This window comes from Dendrobates tinctorius, unplaced genomic scaffold (genome assembly GCF_039654945.1).
Source record: "Dendrobates tinctorius isolate UK_male_01 unplaced genomic scaffold, ASM3965494v1 ptg000070l, whole genome shotgun sequence".
Classification (NCBI taxonomy): domain Eukaryota; kingdom Metazoa; phylum Chordata; class Amphibia; order Anura; family Dendrobatidae; genus Dendrobates; species Dendrobates tinctorius.
In genome coordinates this window covers 39,890,435-39,911,005 of record NW_027361738.1, presented here as the reverse complement: position 1 = coordinate 39,911,005, position 20,571 = coordinate 39,890,435, and the positions used below count along the sequence as shown (strand labels likewise).

At 38.3% G+C, this 20,571-nt stretch overlaps 1 protein-coding gene across 5 annotated transcripts in view; it reads left to right on the top strand.

Moving 5' to 3' along the window:
- Positions 1-16,627, top strand: part of CNPY1 (canopy FGF signaling regulator 1) — a 183,699-nt gene extending 167,072 nt beyond the window's left edge. For all 5 annotated transcript variants that reach the window (XM_073581589.1, XM_073581588.1, XM_073581592.1 and 2 more), the window contains 3 exons: positions 11,978-12,181; positions 12,841-12,937; positions 16,286-16,627. In XM_073581589.1, coding sequence (XP_073437690.1) covers positions 11,978-12,181; positions 12,841-12,937; positions 16,286-16,320 — 336 coding nt within the window. In that variant the 3' untranslated portion in view covers positions 16,321-16,627. The remainder of the gene's footprint in view (positions 1-11,977; positions 12,182-12,840; positions 12,938-16,285) is intronic.
- Positions 16,628-20,571: the final 3,944 nt, after the last annotated feature.

The following is a 20,571-nucleotide window of genomic DNA, read 5'->3' as shown; positions in this document are numbered from 1 at the left end:
CATATCTGCAGTGGTTCAAGGACAGAGAAACGTGTTATACAGTTACAGGTGTTTCATATTATAAGAAGCAATTATGTATAATGACACAGAGATATTGTATACATAGGGAGATTATTAGGAGCTTTTACTAACATTTCAATTTCTAAAATCAGTACCTTTAATCCTACCTCTGGGAACACCCCAAACAGGTGGAAATGCCACAAACTGATCGCTTTTCATAAATGCCCCCTTTCAATTTATACAGGTTATCCAAGACTTTTGAGAATTTTTTTTATGGGGATAAGAACTTGCAGGCAAGTAGTTGCCAACTACCTGCTTGTTCTGCCCGGTGCCAATCTTTGCCAGTTTAGAGAGGTTACGTACCGATTCTGCGGCTTCACGTGACCACAGGTCAACAAAGCAGCTCTTCCTTTTCCGGTCTGGTTTATTGTCAGGACATCTCTGCCGAAGTCACCCTTATTGACAGCCAGCTGTAAATCAGCGTGACATTGTAAAAGATGCCCCATCAACTGAGCAGAGAGGAAAAGAAGAAGCTGCGCTGCCGACATGATGTCAATGGAAGCCGCAGAATCGCAGGCAGAAGCCAGCAGAACAGGCAGTAGTTAGAAACTACCTGCCTGTAAGTTCTTCGCTCTATAAGAAAAACAATATAAAAGTCCTGGATAACTTCTTTAAAGTCCATTTCTCAGTATTATCCCTGTAAAATTGGGACCAAGCCTGGGTGCTTTTGGTAGTGAAAAGGCCATCAATGGCCTGGATTTTACTGAAGGTCATGCCTGGAGTAGACCCAAGGTCATGCCTTGTACGCTAAAAAGACCAAGGAAGTTTAATTCTTAATTTTAGAATAACAAAAGCTTATACTTTTATATTTTGTGTATTAATTTGTCACCACTTCCAAGATCTCTATATCTGCACTAGTTAAAAGATCTGTGAAACTGAAATTTAAATTTGCTAGAAAAAATTGTCTGCGTCTTTAATCTCTTCCTTTTTTTTTTTATCACGTAGCCAAGAATACCAGCAATTAAGTCAGATGTTTAATATATACCGAGCCAATGTGTAATGTATCTGAAATAAATGTTCAGTGTCTTATCCTCTAAATACAGATAATAGTTTTGACTTTGGTCAAAAGGATTTCTCCTGCTACAATGATGGCTCCTTCTGCATTGATATTTTAATGAGTCTGGTATCTCTTCCAGCCTGTTCTGGGTGGAAAACCTTGTCTCTGGCATAATTATAAAAGGAAATTGTTCATTGACAGGCACCATGCAGGCTCCTCATACTCTTAAAAGAAAAAAGAACTTATTAGTTTCCTCCATTACCAAAATAGACACTTAGGTAGCAAATAGGGGACCCAGTATATTGTAGATATATAGACTCCCTATAAACCAAGGTGATGCTTTTGTATATATTTTTAGAAGGCTATCCCAAGGTAATACTTTGTATGTAATTTAGACATTTATTGGGTATGTATCTGTAGTTTTTGCCTGATATTCAACTACTTATGTTTTTTTAAGTTTTTAGATTAGAGTGGTCAAGTGCCCGGTAGTCCATGGTTGTCGGACCAGAGTCCTACAAAACTCCTCCTCCCTGACACCTCTACTGATTAGTAAGCCCAGTGCGATATCTTGCATGTGTTGCACCATAACGGTAATGTTGCATTGAGCCTACTAAATAGAGAAGGTGACGGGATGGCTGCAGGTCAGTAGAGGTTCACAGGGCTCTGGTCTAGTGACCACAAACTAATGACATAGCTGCTGGACCAAGGCCATGTGAATCTGCTCAACTCTACTTTAAATGAAAACTTACAAATCTTAAAGTATACCTTCAGCAATGTTTTATTGCAGAACAATCATATGGAGACCATACAACTGTTCTTCCGGACACTGTCCCTTAACTTTTAGTACTTGTGGTCAGTGGACGAAGAAACTGACCGCGTCTATAGACTGTACTCCAGACAGCACAATTGTAGTATTACACTGTGTGGCTGGGGCTGAAAATCCACTGGAAAGGGTAATAGAGGGTAATAATTTGGTTGAAGGTACACTTTTTAAAAGGAATCTGTCATCAGAGTTCTCCCTACTAACCTAATACAATCACAGAGCATTTCACAAATGGATATATGAACAGATAACTGTATGATCCCAGAATGACTTACTGTATTTTTTGGACCGTAACACGCGCTTTTTTCCTCCAAATTTGGGAGGAAAGTGTGGGGTGCGTCTTATGGTTCAAATGTAACATGTGGAGAGGGGGCAGTGGCGGAGTAGGATCGCCCTCGCAGGAAGCAGGAAAATGACACCGCCACTGCAGGAATCCAGCGCTGGGGAAACCATGTGGTCCAGATGCTTAAAGTGAACGAATATTCATTATCTGATTCCCAGCCCACCTGTCAGTGCCGAGCAGTGAGCGGGGAGCAGCAAGTGAATATTCCTTCACTTAAACAGCGGACCCACATGGTTTCACCAGCACCAGATTCCTGCAGTGGCTGGGGAGATCTTGTGTCCGGTGGAGAAGGAGGCAGCAGGAGCAGGGTGCCACAGGAGAGATCTCTGCAGTCGCATACCTGACAGCACAGCGAGGGCTTTGCTGATGCTGAGTGCTCCCATTATTATAGGACCTGTGGTGAGGTAATGAAGAGGGTGTACTGGAGCATCACATGACAGCACAGAGCACTCTCTCTTCATTATGTCACCTTCATTATGTCACCACAGGTCCTGCAGACACCGCACTAACAACAATGTAGCTTCATCTTACAGGATCTGTGGTGAGGTAACAAGAGGGAGGGCTCTGTGCGGTCATGTGATGCTCCAGCCCTACATTACCTCACCACAGATACTGTAAGCTGTAGAGAGAGATATTTTCGGTTTTCTAGCGTGGCTGGCTGCAGGACCTGCACTAATGTGAGCACAGCCTGTACAAGTAAGAATTAATTAAAAGTTTAGTAATTGCAACACACAAAAAAGCACTCCCAACATGCCATAGGATCTGCAGGACATGCTGGGAGTTATAGTTCTCCCATGGGATCTTAAAGCAGCAATCCAGTGTTAATTTTCAGTGCTGGAGTGGTGCTTTAAACATAAGCCCTGTGCCCCCTTTCTTATACTCACCCTCCAGCGTCTTCATATAGTGCTTTACAGACACCACACTGGTCTCGCAGCACCATTTTCTACCTGTAGCTGCCAACATAATATACTATTATATATAATAACACCACTTATAATAGTATTTTATTTATGTTATTATATATTTTACATTTTTTGCTTCAAATATTTTTTTACCCTATTTTCCACCTCTAAAACTTTAGTGCGTCTTATTGTCCAAAAAATACGGTGCGTTTTCAGAAAAAAAATAGAGGACATTAGTCCTAGTGTCTCCCTTTCTTGTGTGGGTTGATGGCAACGTTATCTCCTGTAAAGCTCTGAAATTCTAAAGCTGCACAGTTTGTCCATGGGCGCCTCCCGCACGCTATTTTTCCAGGTGTGGGCATTGACCTGTATATACAGTATGGCAATGATCCGTAAGCTACTGTGCATACTCCTTCCCTGTAATGAACAGTGATGGCCCAGATTTCAGAGCCAAACAGGATAACGGAGCCATCATCCAACACATAGGGGGGATAAATTGGAGCGGATTTGTTGACATACACAAGAGTGTTTCCCTTGTTTTGGACCTTCTACATCACACTTTCAACTTAATATGCAGAAATAATTAAACATTGTTTTTTTTTTCGGTAGTATTATTTCTAGATCTTAAAACATTAGAAGTTCTCATCAGATTTTAAAGGTGCCATTGCATTTAACCTCCCCTTTTGCCAACCTTTGAAGTATAACTAAAAGATGGTCAAATTGCACCTTTAAAAATCTACGTATACATTTGGTTCTGGTCCTGGAGCCTAATTTTCATAAAGAACTGGATAGACTCTCAAATCTTTGATCTTCAAATACTTCCTATGGGCTTGTAAAATTCTGTTGTTGAAAAGTTTTATTATATTTGAGTTTCACGGATTAATGTGTCAGTCTTCATCCTCACGGGATTTTATTTATCAAGTGTTGAAACTGTTGTATGCAAAGCATATATTGCATATATTTCCGTGTGTGTGTGTGTGAAAAGTGCGGTGAAATTGCAAAACAATGCAATGCCACAATTGTTTTGTTTTTTTTACCATGTTCACTTAATGCCATTATGATTCTACAGGTCATTACGAGTAGAGTTGAGTGAATTTGTTCAGGTCCCCGCTTATTCGGCAAGCTATAGCGCTTACCGATTAAGCTGCACAGGGAACCCGGCTTCCTGGATCGCGCCGGCTGATCAGCTGTTCAGCTCCGCAGCTGCATGTGTCGCGGCTGTGTCACAGCACATGCCTGGAGAGCCTGTGTGTTGGGCTCTCCATGCATGTGCTGTGACAGTGACACAGCTGCAACACGTGCAGCTGCATAGCTGAACAGAAGGTTGGGTTCCCTCTGCAGATTATTCAGTAAATGCTATAGCTTGCCGAATAAGCGGGAAACTGAACAAATCCGTTCAACTCTAATTATGAGCTCGTCGATATCAAACATGTATACTGTAGGTTCTTTTTTATTTAACAATGTGGTGAAAAAAAAAGTTTGTAAAAAAAAAAAAAAGTCGCAATTTTCCGAGACCTGTAGTGTCTCCATTTTTCATGATCTAAAGCTGTTTGAAGGGCTTATTTTTTGCGCGTCAAGTTGACATTTTTATTGATTCCATTTTGGTGTAGATATGATCTTTTGATCACCTGTTATTGCATATGGCCGGAGCCCCCATCAAAGCGACGTTTCTATACCTCCAAGGTCGTAGAGGGGTTAGCACAAGCACAGCTTTGGAGGTTTCATCTCCAAACACTAAATCCAAAAGCTCCATATTTATCACACCTTGGGGTGGAGAAATAGTGAACAGCTTCCCACCCACTCTTAAGCTGTTCACAAAACCCAAACCTCAACATGGCCAATTAACCCCTCTAGGCACTTAGTATGCTGGTGCATTTTTTTAGGTGTGTGTGTATATATATATATATATATATATATATATATATATATACACAGTGGGGCAAAAAAGTATTTAGTCAGTCAGCAATAGTGCAGGTTCCACCACTTAAAAAGATGAGAGGCGTCTGTAATTTACATCATAGGTAGACCTCAACTATGGGAGACAAACTGAGAAAAAAAAATCCAGAAAATCACATTGTCTGGTTTTTTTTTTCATTTTATTTGCATATTATGGTGGAAAATAAGTATTTGGTCAGAAACAAGCAATCAAGATTTCTGGCTCTCACAGACCTGTAACTTCTTCTTTAAGAGTCTCCTCTTTCCTCCACTCATTACCTGTAGTAATGGCACCTGTTTAAACTTGTTATCAGTATAAAAAGACACCTGTGCACACCCTCAAACAGTCTGACTCCAAACTCCACTATGGTGAAGACCAAAGAGCTGTCAAAGGACACCAGAAACAAAATTGTAGCCCTGCACCAGGCTGGGAAGACTGAATCTGCAATAGCCAACCAGCTTGGAGTGAAGAAATCAACTGTGGGAGCAATAATTAGAAAATGGAAGACATACAAGACCACTGATAATCTCCCTCAATCTGGTGCTCCACGCAAAATCCCACCCCGTGGGGTCAGAATGATCATAAGAACGGTGAGCAAAAATCCCAGAACCATGCGGGGGGACCTAGTGAATGAACTGCAGAGAGCTGGGACCAATGTAACAAGGCCTACCATAAGTAACACACTACGCCACCATGGACTCAGATCCTGCAGTGCCAGACGTGTCCCACTGCTTAAGCCTGTACATGTCCGGGCCCGTCTGAAGTTTGCTAGAGAGCATTTGGATGATCCAGAGGAGTTTTGGGAGAATGTCCTATGGTCTGATGAAACCAAACTGGAACTGTTTGGTAGAAACACAACTTGTCGTGTTTGGAGGAAAAAGAATACTGAGTTGCATCCATCAAACACCTTACCTACTGTAAAGCATGGTGGTGGAAACATCATGCTTTGGGGCTGTTTCTCTGCAAAGGGGCCAGGACGACTGATCCGGGTACATGAAAGAATGAATGGGGCCATGTATCGTGAGATTTTGAGTGCAAACCTCCTTCCATCAGCAAGGGCATTGAATATGAAACGTGGCTGAGTCTTTCAACATGACAGTGATCCAAAGCACACCGCCAGGGCAACGAAGGAGTGGCTTCGTAAGAAGCATTTCAAGGTCCTGGAGTGGCCTAGCCAGTCTCCAGATCTCAACCCTATAGAAAACCTTTGGAGGGAGTTGAAAGTCCGTGTTGCCAAGCGAAAAGCCAAAAACATCACTGCTCTAGAGGAGATCTGCATGGAGGAATGGGCCAACATACCAACAACAGTGTGTGGCAACCTTGTGAAGACTTACAGAAAACGTTTGACCTCTGTCATTGCCAACAAAGGATATATCACAAAGTATTGAGATGAAATTTTGTTTCTGACCAAATACTTATTTTCCACCATAATATGCAAATAAAATGAAAAAAAAACATACAATGTGATTTTCTGGATTTTTTTTTCTCAGTTTGTCTCCCATAGTTGAGGTCTACCTATGATGTAAATTACAGACGCCTCTCATCTTTTTAAGTGGTGGAACTTGCACTATTGCTGACTGACTAAATACTTTTTTGCCCCACTGCGTGTATATATATATATATATATATATATATATATATATATATATATATATATATAATTCTGAGTTGCGGCCTCCATATATTAATGGCCTCCATTTAATGTATATAACATTTGTGTCACCTTCAGTCTTAAAAAAGAGCTCAACGGACACAAATTATGATAAATGGAAAAGAGGTAGCTGTGTGCCAAGTAGCTTTAGTTTTAATTTTAGAGCAATAAAAAACATTAAACATAACAATTAAAGATGAAATGTACAAAAAAAAATTTATTTTTTCATTGGTGACCAGAGTAATTGTGAACTTTTTAGGACACGTTTTGCAGTGTTGATGAGAAAAAATGAAGAAAACTCTAAAAATTCATAGTTTTTCCAATTATTTCTTTTGTTTTGGGGCTTTATTTCATCTGTCAATTTCATTTTCCCACTATGTAATGCTCTACTATGGCTATTAATAATTGTATGATGGATGGTGGTTCATCCATAGGAGCAACCAATGATCACGAGAGCAGGGGACCCAAAATCCCCTGTACAATTGGAGCAGTAGTGCTTGGTTGCTCTCCAAGGTGCTTGATCACCTATGGAGGCAGATTGCCTGGGTACAGATGTTATGGGGACACTTGACGGCAGGTAATACAGAATCATTGTTCATATCCACAACTGTTATAAGGGCACTGTGATAAGCTGGAGCTTTTATAGGCTGTGAGACCAAGGTAAGTTACTATGTTGAAGCTTCGTACACAGATCCAATACTGAGCCGAAGTTTCTACTTGATGATAATGTTATGTAAGCTTAGTCAGTTCCTTGTAAAGAGCAAATGTACATTATATTACTCTGAGGCTGGGTTTATATCGGCAATATGAATTTCATTCTTTCTGTTCCTTATTGGGAATTGATGCGATGGCCAGGCCCTTCACGTGCTGTACACCAGCAGTGGTAGACAGGCCTCTTTGACTTATAATGGAATCCATGTGCGGCATGATGATGGAAACTGCAATGCACATGGGAACTTATCCCAATATACCTATGTAAAATTTGGCTGTTTGATTTGTATATTATTGGATTCTACTGTGAATGTGAGATGACCTTTCACAAATTGTGACCTTATAAAGTGTATATTCCTGAACGTAGTCGCAGAAATGTAGGTAGCCACTACATTGTGCGGAAACAGTCCACCGAAATTACATTAATTTCCTATTACTCTACAGGGCTTTCCATTTCGTTCAGCATTCAGCTTGGTGTGCCCAACCCAGTATGATGCCATCTAATTATTAAAAGGCAGTATTTTAGGGAGGGAAAAGTAGACGGCCACAGTTCTGACCAAAATTAAACACTCACAGAGAAGATCGCAACTGTGCCAGCGTGATCGCGCAAAACTTTATCTCATGTGACCATGCTGACATTGCCTCCCTCTCCGCACTTTCTGTTGGTAGAAGAGGCGGACAGCAGCATCAGATTGTTGGAGCATCTGAAAGCGTATGGAGTGTTGAAGGAGCAGATGAGGATCGGGGACGGCAGACCTACATGGGGAAAGTATTACTGTCAGTGTGGTCATGTGAGACAGATAAAGTCCTGCACGACCACGGTGGCACAGTTCTGAATTTCTCTATGGGCGTTTTCATTTTGGTCAAAACTTTGGGCATCTAGTTTTTCCTCCCTATGACGCGGCCTCTTTATGATTGGACAACATCATGGTGCATTGCATGCACATGTCCATGTATACTTTGCAATGCTGGGCTCCAAAGTTCAAATCCCACCAAGGACAACATCTCTAAGGGGTTTGTATGTTCTCCCCATGATTGCGTGGGTTTCCACCCACACTCCCAAGACATACTGATAGGTAAAATAAATTGTGTGCTCCATTGCGGTCAGTGATGTTAATGTCTGTAAAGCGCTGTGGAATATGATGACGCTATATAAGCAAAGCATAATAAATAATAAATTTCCATAAAGCTGAATTAAATGAAATTCTCTGTTAAATGATAAGAAAGTTCACATATTTGAAGCCAGTCATTTCAGTGTCCAGTCTCTATATGACAGAATAGAGAAAGGAAAAAAACATTTCATCTACATTTCTAGTACTATGTGCAGGTATATAGAGTTTATAAGTTCACAATTTGTGAAAGGTCTGTTTTTAAATGGAAAAAAAATGTAGCTTTCTAATTTTTCTGCTTAGTTCGCTTTTAGTTTCCATGTTTAACCCAAGCCACACTATTTTCTGTTTATAAATTTGATTGCTTTGCATTATACAGTATGTAAAATGAGTATATGTGCCATAATTCTTTTATTTTCTACTCCAGTGTATCATCACATCAATGTGTTTCTTTCACTGACCAGAAAGTACTGAGAATATTTTGATTACTGAGAATACTTTTTTTTTTTTGCCTGAAATTTGTGATGGCCTCTTAAATAAGGCCTAACTTATCGTCCACGTGGCCATATGCCCCACTAGGTCATGTAAAAGCAGTGGAAAAACCCTCCTATGTTAGTCAGAGCTTAGTGTCAAGACTGAAGAATAGCTCCTACTATTGTGGACTGGGCTCATTGGATAATCACTAGTAGCTTGTAATACCGTAATTCTTTTGCCTTTCAACTCAGAAAAATTTATGGCTAGACTAAATGTCCCATAGTTGGTCAGAAGGTGACATTGCATCACCGATGAGGTCAGTGATGGGCTGGGCTCCTTGGATAATCCCTAATAGCTTGTAATAATACTTTTTTTTGCCTTTCAACTCAAGAAAATTCATGGCTGGACTAAATTTCCCATAGTTGGTCAGAAGGTGACATTACGTCACCGATGAGGCCAGTGATGGGCTGTACTAGTCACATGCCTGCCCGGATCAACCAGGAAATTCAGAGTCTATTGGGGAAAAGGATAGCATTAGAACAGCAGCATTGAGGGATCAGAGAGATGATTTTTTTTTTGTAATATTTTACTGTAATTTAAATAGTGTTTATAAAAAAAATTATTTTTTTATCTTTTTTTTGTCTTTGAACCACACTTAATGTTTTCACTCTGGTAGTCCTGACTATGTCTAGAGATATGCATACATCCCTAGGATACTCCATCAGTATCAGATTGGGGTAATTCAAGCCTTGCGTCATACGATGAGCTGAGTAAGGGGGTATACAGTGACATGGTGAGCCCCGCTTATCCTTTACCAGGTACAGCGCTGTACATTTTACAGTGGCTGTGCCTGATTTTATAACCATTTTTACAAAGGGTGTATACTCAATACCTGGCATGACCACTACAAAATGTGCTGCTGCCTGGTAAACAATGAAGGGGACCCCACGCTGGCTGGCACGGGATGGGCCCGTCAATAAGCTGATTGCCGTGGATTTTGGGAGCCATATTTTCACCCATCTGATTTTGATGACCTATTCTAGGGTTGGATATTAATATCAAAAGTCCTGGAAAACTCTTTCAGTATTATGCCACTTATTATTTTACATTTCATTATATAGTAACAGCTTGACTTATTAATAAAATAAAACTCCCTTTATAATCAGTCTTCTGTCAAAAAGTGATAATTGAATGTTTGCCTCTGTATGCGTCAGTCACCCAACCCCAAAATATTTACTTTGCCTCACAATGCTGAGGTGCCACGGGGGTATTTCTTGCCCATTTCTTTATTGAGTGATACCATATTGTCATGCCTCATTCACTGAATAAAGAAATATTCTCTTGATCCACAGCTTGGGGCAAAAGGCTGGAAATTCTTTTTTTTTTTTTTTTTTTTTGCCCAGAGATGGACTTTAATTATTTATATCTATGCTGCATCAATAATCTGAGAATCATTATTCCCATATTTGACAGCGCATGTATTACTCCATCAGGAAACTTTGTCCATCCAGAATTCCGAGCTATTATAATAAGCATTTAGCATATAATTAACCCAGGTCATTATTTTGCCAGATTTTGGAGAGTGTTGTATAGGTGTTGAAGTGGCCTTTTTTGGTTCCCAATTCCATGTGGCATTCGATCTTAGGCTAAAACTTTTTGGAGGAGGTCAACTATGATAACATACAAAATAAAATCAATAATATGTATTAGGTTTTAACATTTTTTTATTTACATTTAGCTCCGTAAAGTCTGAAAGTTAACTTTTACTAGAAGTTTACTTGTAGTGATGGATTTGTGCAATGTTAAAATCATGAATTTTAGCATGGCCAGTAGTAACATGAAAAGTGGATTATACAGATGGAAAAAAAATGCATATATGTGTAAAAAGATGTTTTTGTTGTTTTTTTTTAAACTTTTGAGCATTTACTATGTTTTTTCGGGGGGTGCTATTCAGTTTTGGAATATGAAGAAATATGCTGTAAAAAATATATATTTTCTTTTGTTCGTTTTTTTTTTCTTCGTCCCTGCACTCTGAGAAACAAATGTCACATCCAGAAGGCTGAATTTTAAACGGAGCATGAATGAAACAATAAAAGCTAGCCCCAAATTTTAATTCTCCAGCCTGTATTTATTTGATTTGTGTCCAGATGGTGGTGAAGCAAGGAAACCCTTTGTGTAAATGAAGCACACATGTGAAAGTGCCTCTATAATGTAGTCATTGAGACCGGAAGGGTTCATACTGTGTCTGAAAGGAGACAATAGAGACTGGATATATCAACATTGCTGAAATCTAGTTCATTTGTGATTCAACCCCTTTGACTGTGGTTGTCATGAAAACTTCCTACTTTGATCAGCAGAGGGTGGAGAGAAAGCTTTTGGAAAGGCCCAAAGATGCATCAGTATTGTTTACTGTGCACTTGGCTTCACTTCACACCCCCATTCCGGAAGAAGCAACAGAGATAGGACCATCTTGCACCTTGACCTGTCTAGACTAGGGAGTGGACTTTTTTGTCCCAGTTACCAAGAGTACTGGGTGCTCTTTGACCCTTTGAGTATTTGCTGTGGAGACACTCGCTAAGTATGTAGGTAGTTTGTTAAAGCTTCTTGAACTCTTACTTAATTCTGGAGGAAGGCGAATGAGACAAAGACATGGACCAGCTGTTATGAAATAAAGCTGAAACAGTAGAACCTGGGAGAAGTTACATTTCGTAAGCTATTATTTTCTGCACAAAGCCCCTGGGAAGCAATATAACAGCTGCATTGGAGATGGCGAACAACAACTAATCTGAGCGCAGGTTTTGCACAACTCTTACACATGCAAGTAGCATGGAAACTTTGAAACTGTATTTCTAGATACTTTGCCATTCCCTCTCTTTTCGAAGTTGTCTTTATCACTGTACGTCTTGTGTAGTAATAATCTGTCCTAAGCTTCTTATCGTCTAAATAATTTTTTTTTTATTTTTTTTTACAGGTTCCATTAGTCAAATCTGAGGTATATCTGACAGAGGTTTTAGAAGGAATATGTGAAAAAATGGATGACTACAGCCTCTACACAGACCCTGATACCAAGGAGCAGACTTTCAAAAGGTTTGCTCCCAGAGATAATGAACCGTTCCCTTCAGACTTTAACAATTTCCAGTTCAATCCTGAAGATAGCAATCCTCTAAAGTTTGCGGTAAGGCATTTTCTCACACAATACTTGCATCTGTTTGTATCACTTAGAATACAAAGGAGTAAAGCAGTGAACGTCTCTGTGAAACGTGAATTTATACTTTGTTGTTTTACATATACATTGTATAGAAATCCTTTTTTATTTTTTGTGGTATAGTACTTTAAAAAAAAAAACTTATACTTTTTGTAAGGTGAATGGTAAAGTAGAGTTTGGTTGTAGTTTATACATATTTCAATTTTTTTGAGAATGTATTCGTTGTTGATAAGTGTTGGTAATTATGGGTACAATTAATTATTTAAACTTTTTTTAGTTTATTTTTACAAATGTTTATCCAAATTTGCATTTAACATTTTTCTTTCTTTTTTTATTTCAATCAACTGACTTTTTTTATGCTATACTATGTAATCAGATTGTTTTTATTTTTTTCATTGACCAAAGGTAACTTAAGTAGAAGAATTAGGGTTTGAAAAAATAAATGCTAGAAAATGCACAATATTTTTACTTTTATTACAGTCATAAATTGTATTTTTATTCATCGAAACAAAGATGAGCAGAATGTTAATTTCATTTTTCATGTATTAGATGAACGTTGAACGTTGGATTCTGTTGCTTTTTTTTTTTTTTTTTTTTCCTGTCTTGAACGCATTACTCATTTCTTGTAGTGTGAGCATGTGGTGGAGGAGAATGATGAGGAAATAATTTCACTTCTTGCCAAAGATACTGAGAATTTAGCCGAGAAGCTGTGTAATGAAGTAGCAGGTAGGTTTATTTATGATTTTGCTTATGCCTTTTTGATAATTAATAACCCCCGTTCCGGTTCTATAGCTGGGACATCAGTTTGTTGCATTGTACCATGATCTAAATGACTACACGTAACTTTATCCATTTTTCGGTCAGTTTTTGAAAAATTGTTCATCAGAGTCCAGAATTTTTCTGTCGACACATTTCTTTTACTATTCGAAATGGGATCATTGGTCATGCAAAGTGCCTTTATATAAATTTTCCAACGGCCATCGTGCACGGTAGGCCTTTGCTACTGAAATATGCAAATTGACATTTTTCTAATTAATCATACATACGTTTCATCCGATGGACGTATATTTTTAAAGCTAACTTGAATTCAGAAGAAGAGTAAGTTACCATTTACCCTCCGAAGATCGGACGGAACCACGTAATATTGCAGATAACAAAACAAAATTCCACAATATTGTTTATTTTTGTTTTTTTTTTCTGCCATCCATATCATCTTTCCCTCCTTTGCCCATGCTCATTTGTGTATTATGTAAGTGACCTGGTTTAAAATATTGATAAGGGAACGCAATGCACTCCAGACAATTTGATCTTCTCTTGTTTTTTTTTTTTTCTTTTTGGAATGAATAACAAGCACACTTAGCCAGCGTTCTGCAGTCAGGCGGTGTAGTTTGCTTCACCATGTAGAGCCAGTCTGTTTTAGGGGGGAAAAATGCATTATGTATCCAAGATAAAATATTGATTTTAGAACCAATGACATCTTAAAATGAAGGCTTGAGATCTTGGTATGTAAAAGAAAAAACCCTGAGGTTTTAAATAAATATTTAATCCTAACAGTATGTGCTTATAGATCTCCTCTCATGCAGCTCGAGTTGTAAATGAAGTTGATAGGACTTTTGACATTTTTCTATACAGTGCTGCTTCTATGGAAGCTTGCAGGTACACTAGCACACTTTCTAATACTGACGGGCAAACAGCTCGAGTCCCACAAAGCGTATTTACCACGCATGTTAAGTAGACATCATACGTAATACTGAACCTGTATAAACCTCTTAGAATCTCCTAAATGCTCATAATGTCGTCCTCTAGTTTTCCAAAGCATTTAAGTAGTGGCGTATCATAAGATGCGTTTATTTTCCTGCCTAAAGAACATAGGCCCAAAAAGCCTGAGCTAGATTTATGGTAATGATATGTAATGTTCGGCTAAACATCGCACTTGTGTTGATTGGAAACCTGAAGAAATGTCGTTTTTAGTATCTGTAGCCTACGGTGTCCGTAGAATTAACTGTGTAAATGACGTGTATATAGATATATGTGTATCTTGAAAGGATTTTATGGAAATGTTCATAAAGACAAGGTCTGGTGATTTTTCTAAGGAATGTGGACGTCAGCTTGTATAGGTGCGTTAGCGTTAGTTGTTCGATCACGAAAGCTACACAAATCTCAGCATATGATTTTTGGCAGGAATATTTGACAAACATTACAACACATCCAGAAATTATTTCCATGGTTTTTAACTCGTTAAGAGAAGCAATCATTAAAATTATTGTTTTTATAATTAATTTTCTTATTTGTATTTTATCTAAGATTCTATACACACGTAAGGACGTTTTACAGAATTGTAGGATTTTTATTTCACTTTTTCTTTTTCTCAAAACCCATAGGATTACATTCAGTTAGTATGGGGTATACTATGATGAGAAAGATAATCCTTTTTATGTTAAACTTATAATAATGTATAACTACTAGTTAACAGCTATACACTCTTAACTCTTCAGACTTATACACCTATTGACCATTCATTGCTTTGCAAGGCATTCTGGAACTTGTAGTTCCAACACTCATCATCGTCCATAACTTCTCCTCCTTATTCCTTCATAACGAGGACTTATTCTTCTTTGTGATTTAAACTACAATATGTCTAAAAATCTACAATTGACCCTTTTTTTAATATTGTGCCATATAATCTGTATATATTACTATTAAGCATTATGATTGGCACAATCCTTAATTATCATACTATTTATGATATATAGTGGCTATTACATGCGTGCACGTCATTTCTCTTATATTATGGCTGACACAATAATTCTCTATAAAGGGTAAAAAAAAACAAAACGTTAATTGATGAAAAAAAAATTGTTTGCTAATTAGATAATTTTTTTTGTACTGAATTATATAATATGTAGCGTTAATCAAGTTTCGAATCACCAGGGACTAAATAAGGATTGTAATATAGAAAATCCTAAAAAATATTTCACAGTTCTTTATTTAAAAAAAAAAAAATAATGATATAAAAATTTGCAAATGTATATCCAAATATATTATTCATTTCCTTATTTTGAGAAATTAATAAAAAGTGGGTTAGAAGCAATTTTAGATACTTTTTCCCAAAATGTTAAACGCCAATACCTTAAAAAAAAATTGAAGCGTAAATATTTTATGATATTAATTAAACGAAGAAAAAAAAAGCCAATTCCCAAAACTTATACCGTAATGGATAAAAAGTGTTTGAAATGTTTGATTTGCGCCGTACTCTACCATGAGAATGCCCTGAATTCGGTAATGTCTAATTATATGTCTGTACCGTCGTGTCACAGAGTTCCCAATAAACGCAGTCGTCCTGTATGTAGGACAGTACATGCAGTAATGGTCAGGTGTGTGTATACATACAATGGCACCATGTAGCACAGCTCTACACACGTACTCAGGCCAAATCTAAGCACTCCTATCCTGTGTGCCGAGAAACTTTTACTTATGTCATATTGAATTGTTGCCAAAAGATTTAGACTGGGAAGAACTCATTTAATGACTTAAAAAAAAATTAAATCTCATGGGAAGGAAATTAGATGCCATTTTCTTTTCGAATACTTAGCATTTTAATATTTATAATCACATTTTCACTGTCATCATTCTCCATTAAAAAGGGAGAGAAGTTTGACTTGGAAATTCTGTTTAACCTGAAAATGGCTGAGCTTTGATCATATATTACTTCAATCGATAGATTTCTTCTTCAATGTACTGTGAGTAGTAGATGGTTATATCGATGGCTACGTCCCAGGAACTGCAGTGTCCGTGTATAAGGTTGTGACCAATGATTATTTTGGATTGATCAGTCTACCATATAGTAATATTACCTATACGTAACTTATAACATAAGTGCGTATATTTTTCTATAACCAAATAATTTATAAGATCAGCCGGTTTCCTACTGACGATGGATAGTCCATGACGACATGCTACTAAGCTGGGGATGTGAGCAGAAGAAAGCACTAGCTGATTGTTCTGTGTGTCGGATGTACAGTAGGTCATGATGTCTGTTGTTTATGATATGACCGTTTTTTGTTTTCATTCTAGGTTTTTGTGATGGCATTCCACATACTGAGTTATAGAAGACCCCAAAACAGAGCTACAATCAATTTGTATTTTTTTCTAAATTTTCTTACTCGGCAGCACAAACTTACAGCGTTTTACTCCCTCCAATAACTTGTGTCACCGTGGCCATATTTCCATCAAGACTTAACTTATCAGGAGCGACACAACGGGTTTGAACTGTTGTTAAAATGATCGTATGATAATAGATGATTGCCTTTTCTATAGACCTGAAAGGCCAATTTTGACGTAATTTTCTAATACTCATCTAGTTAGGTTTTGTTTTTTTTATTGCAATCGTCTATTAATAAACTATATTTTATGAAATCTCGTATTGTTAATTGCAGATGCAAGACACCGTTACTATGCAATGTGATGAGTGGCCCCACATACAGAGAGGGCAATGATCTGGAGACATGCAGACATGGGCGTTGCCCGCTCCAAAAATGCTTGCTCCATGTTAGGTGCCAAAATATGAACAAAATAACCTTTACGTTCCATTATTGTTTTTTTCTTAGACTGCAGTTTGTGATAACAGTGTATTCGACTGTTTTAATCTCTACCAGACAATGGTGGCCTTTATTAGATGGTATTACTTTACTGTAGTGATAACTGAGCTGTACTGTAACGGCAACCTTGTATGACCTTGATTCACATCGTCTTGGCTGCCAGCACTGTCCTTCTTAACGAGAGCACACAGAAATTAACCATGCTCTGCTCTTTTCTGTGCCCTCTTACGCTACAATATATATGCATAGAAAAATGGTCAGCAATTGCTACTTTGTGAGAGAAATTCATTGAAGCTTTGTCAACGTCGACTTTATTCCTACATGTATCTTCATTTTTCAGATTCATCAAAAATGACTTAATTTCTAGGAAAATGAGCTGCCTTCTTTATGCCATGCCATATCTTGCCTGTGCCTAACTGCCCTGTTAAAATACCAAGTGATATTTGATACAAGTATTACGCGTATGATCATGTCGTATTTTTGTATATTTAGATTGCATATAGGACGAGCGAAAACTTTATATCATAGGTGACGGATATGTAGCGTGAACGGTATTAAATGCTGCTTTAACAAAACCCGATATGGTACCTTCCCAATTTCAACATGTTTTTATGTAGCGAGCAGAACTGCCGCAGTCAAATTAGCAATGCATCTGAGCGTGCCATAAAACAACCGCATTTAATTAATTAACTCAACCACTAATATATTTTATCATGTGGCTGTGCCCCCGTTCACCTCTTACGGAGGAAGAAATTAATCTAGGTCTTAATGGAGCTGGATGGTCACTTCACCTTCCAGCATCTATTGTATAAAAAAATAATAAAACAAATATACATATGTGTGTATATATATAGAGAGAGAAAAATATAGCGAAGCAGTGCCAAAAATACAATATTACAATTATACTGGACACATACCCTCTTTGTCCAATATAATAGAAAAACAAGCATCATTCCTAATAAATTAAAAAAAGTGAGGAACTTTTTTATTAGCCCATATGGGAACGTTTCGGTTCCATAACGGAACTTTCCTCAAGCCTTAAATATAATTTTACATACATTTTTATTATTTATTGTATTGTAGATTTAATTGCAGAGTAAAGAAAGCTTAAGGCATATACTAACCCAACATTTAGTATAACATCACGATACAGTGGTCAAATATTGTACCGTAACAATGGTCCCGTCACCTACATATAGCGTCAATACGCTTTCAGCGGTACTATTCATCTCTACATATTATCGATATGCCTTGGCTTATCTACAGTACATATTACAATTTTAATGCATCATTGGGTACTCGGATACGATATACACAAGCGTAGGCCGTGCAATGGGTTTAGACATTATGGCCTTGTATCCAATAGCTTGTATCTGTTAGTGCGTCTGCCTCAGGTACATTTTTATTTATTAAATATATATATACATTTTATTTTTTGTTTTCTGGTTGTTTATAAAATGCCAACGTATTTTATTTCCCGCTCGCTGTACAAAAATTTACATTACTCTACAACCTAAAAAACACACAGTTTCATAGGAAGTCAACTATCCATAGTGGTTATGGTATTGGGACATGTAAAGGAAATACATGTAAACGAGGGACAACATTCGACCTCCATGTAGATGTTTACACTGCAAGACAAAATGCTAACCAATGAGCCATCGTGTTGCTCTCTATTAATTTGTATTATTGAATATATGATTTAATTTTTTTTTTTTTTTTTTTTAAAAACATATAATTATAATAATATATATAATCATTCATTCTTCAATCTACAACACGTCTATTCTAACCAACCATCAGGGCAATGTTTATTACACCTATCTAAGTATAGTTATCATACAGTTGTATGTTCTATGTTACCCGGTCACCAAGTTTGTAGAATTTCTTTCTGTTTGGTGACTTGTTTGGCTTTCAATTAACTCCCCCTTCCATCTCCATGACAGTCATTTGACATATTCAATCATTCTAAGCGAAAGGGCAAGTTTGATAAGTACACAATGGCAATAGCTGACTAGGGACATCTAGAACCAGTATCATATTTTTAGTCAATTTTTTTCATGTTTTACAGATTATTTAAATGAAAGATGATTCATATTATAACACAAATTGTTTCCTGATGCATTAACTCACAAGAATTAAAAATTTATGAATTTTTTTGAGCTCTTTAGAATTCAGGATATTTCACTAGACTCCTAAATTTAAGGGAATATAATTTATCATTAACTCAGACTTCATGTCCACTGATTCCATTGAAGCCAAGGATAGCCAACCAGCTCTTAGCCAGAATCGAGATTGCAGCAAATCACATTTAGCCTTACAAAATTTCTTAATACATTTTTTGCCAGTCAATGGTGATTTTGACGGATGTATCTGTAGCAGGACACATACATGGAGCAACAGGTTTCTAAGTGTAAGGTTTCTCAAGACTTGTCATAATATGGAATTCATGGCTTATATCACTAGTGATGTTTTATATAAGGCCAGGATCCCCTCTATTCGGCCATCTGGCTTTTTTGCCATCTAGTGGAACACCAGACCGAAAATGATGCTAGTAATGATACCATAGTTTGCAGCATTTATTCAGTGCATAAGATGTTGTGCACAGTCCTTGAAAAATCCGGATAAGAAAATGCTACATGTTGCGCCAATTCAGCAGTAGAAAATAGTGAAAAAATATGGAAAATAAATATAAAGAAGTCAGGCCTAAGTTTTGTTTGAAATGTCACCCGTATACTGGGACATATAGAAGTCTGCAGATTTGAGGGTTAACAATTAAAAACCATCCTAAGATCCATGTGTTAGGCAACTGAGTTCACTGAAACATAAAGTGCCTTAATTGACACACATACACAATAACTTATTTTTCCTATCACCACGACAGCACCCACTGAGAGAGGGGATCTGCCCCATCAGGACAGGAACCTACAGGTTAAAAGGGGGGGCGGTACCTCTTGCTCCTCAGTTGGGTTCCTGTCCTGATGGGAACCGGCAGAGAAGCTTACCCTGGTTCAGCAGCCTCTGTGCAGCATCCGTAGAGAGCGGCAGAGCCTGGGGTGCTGGAATCAGCGTCGGGGGTGATCTGCATGCAGACCCCTCCTTGTCTGGCCTGGATGTCGTGTACCCTGTGTTCGGGTGAGGCCGCCCGAGTGGGGGGTGAGGCTCCCTGCATATCCATCCGCCGGCACCACACAGCATCGTTTCCGGCAGTAGCTGGATGGAGAATGAAGCGCCTGTGACCCGGAAGTGATTGATTGTACTCCTGAGAGTGACCGGGGAGGTGTATCACGGAAGGCGGGGCCGGGCCTTCTTATGCCGGCGCCGAGCAGCAGTGTGCTGCGAAAATATCTTCCGTGGACGTGGAGGAGCACTTACCACCAGTGGTGTCGCCGGACCAGTGAAAAAAGAGCAAGAGCAGCGGCAGCGGTTGATCCAGGGGGAGCGAGACCACTGGCAGTCGTAGTGGATGGGGGAGTCAGCCATCTAGGGCCCCTATGTCGCACGCTGGATCCCTGCCTCCGGAGCCAATACCGGTGAATGCATGTATGATCACCTCATAGCTGAACCCTTTGTGCTCTGTATTTCCCAGGTTAAGAAGTCGACAAAGACCAAGCACAGGCAGTGTACCTTTTGCACAGTACCCCTGCCAGACAGTTACACTAAGAGGCTAAGTCAGTCATACGTATGCCAGACCCTGGAAGAAGAGGACCCTGTACATACATCAGATCTGAGGTCATTGATCAGGGAAGAGATTAAGAGCTC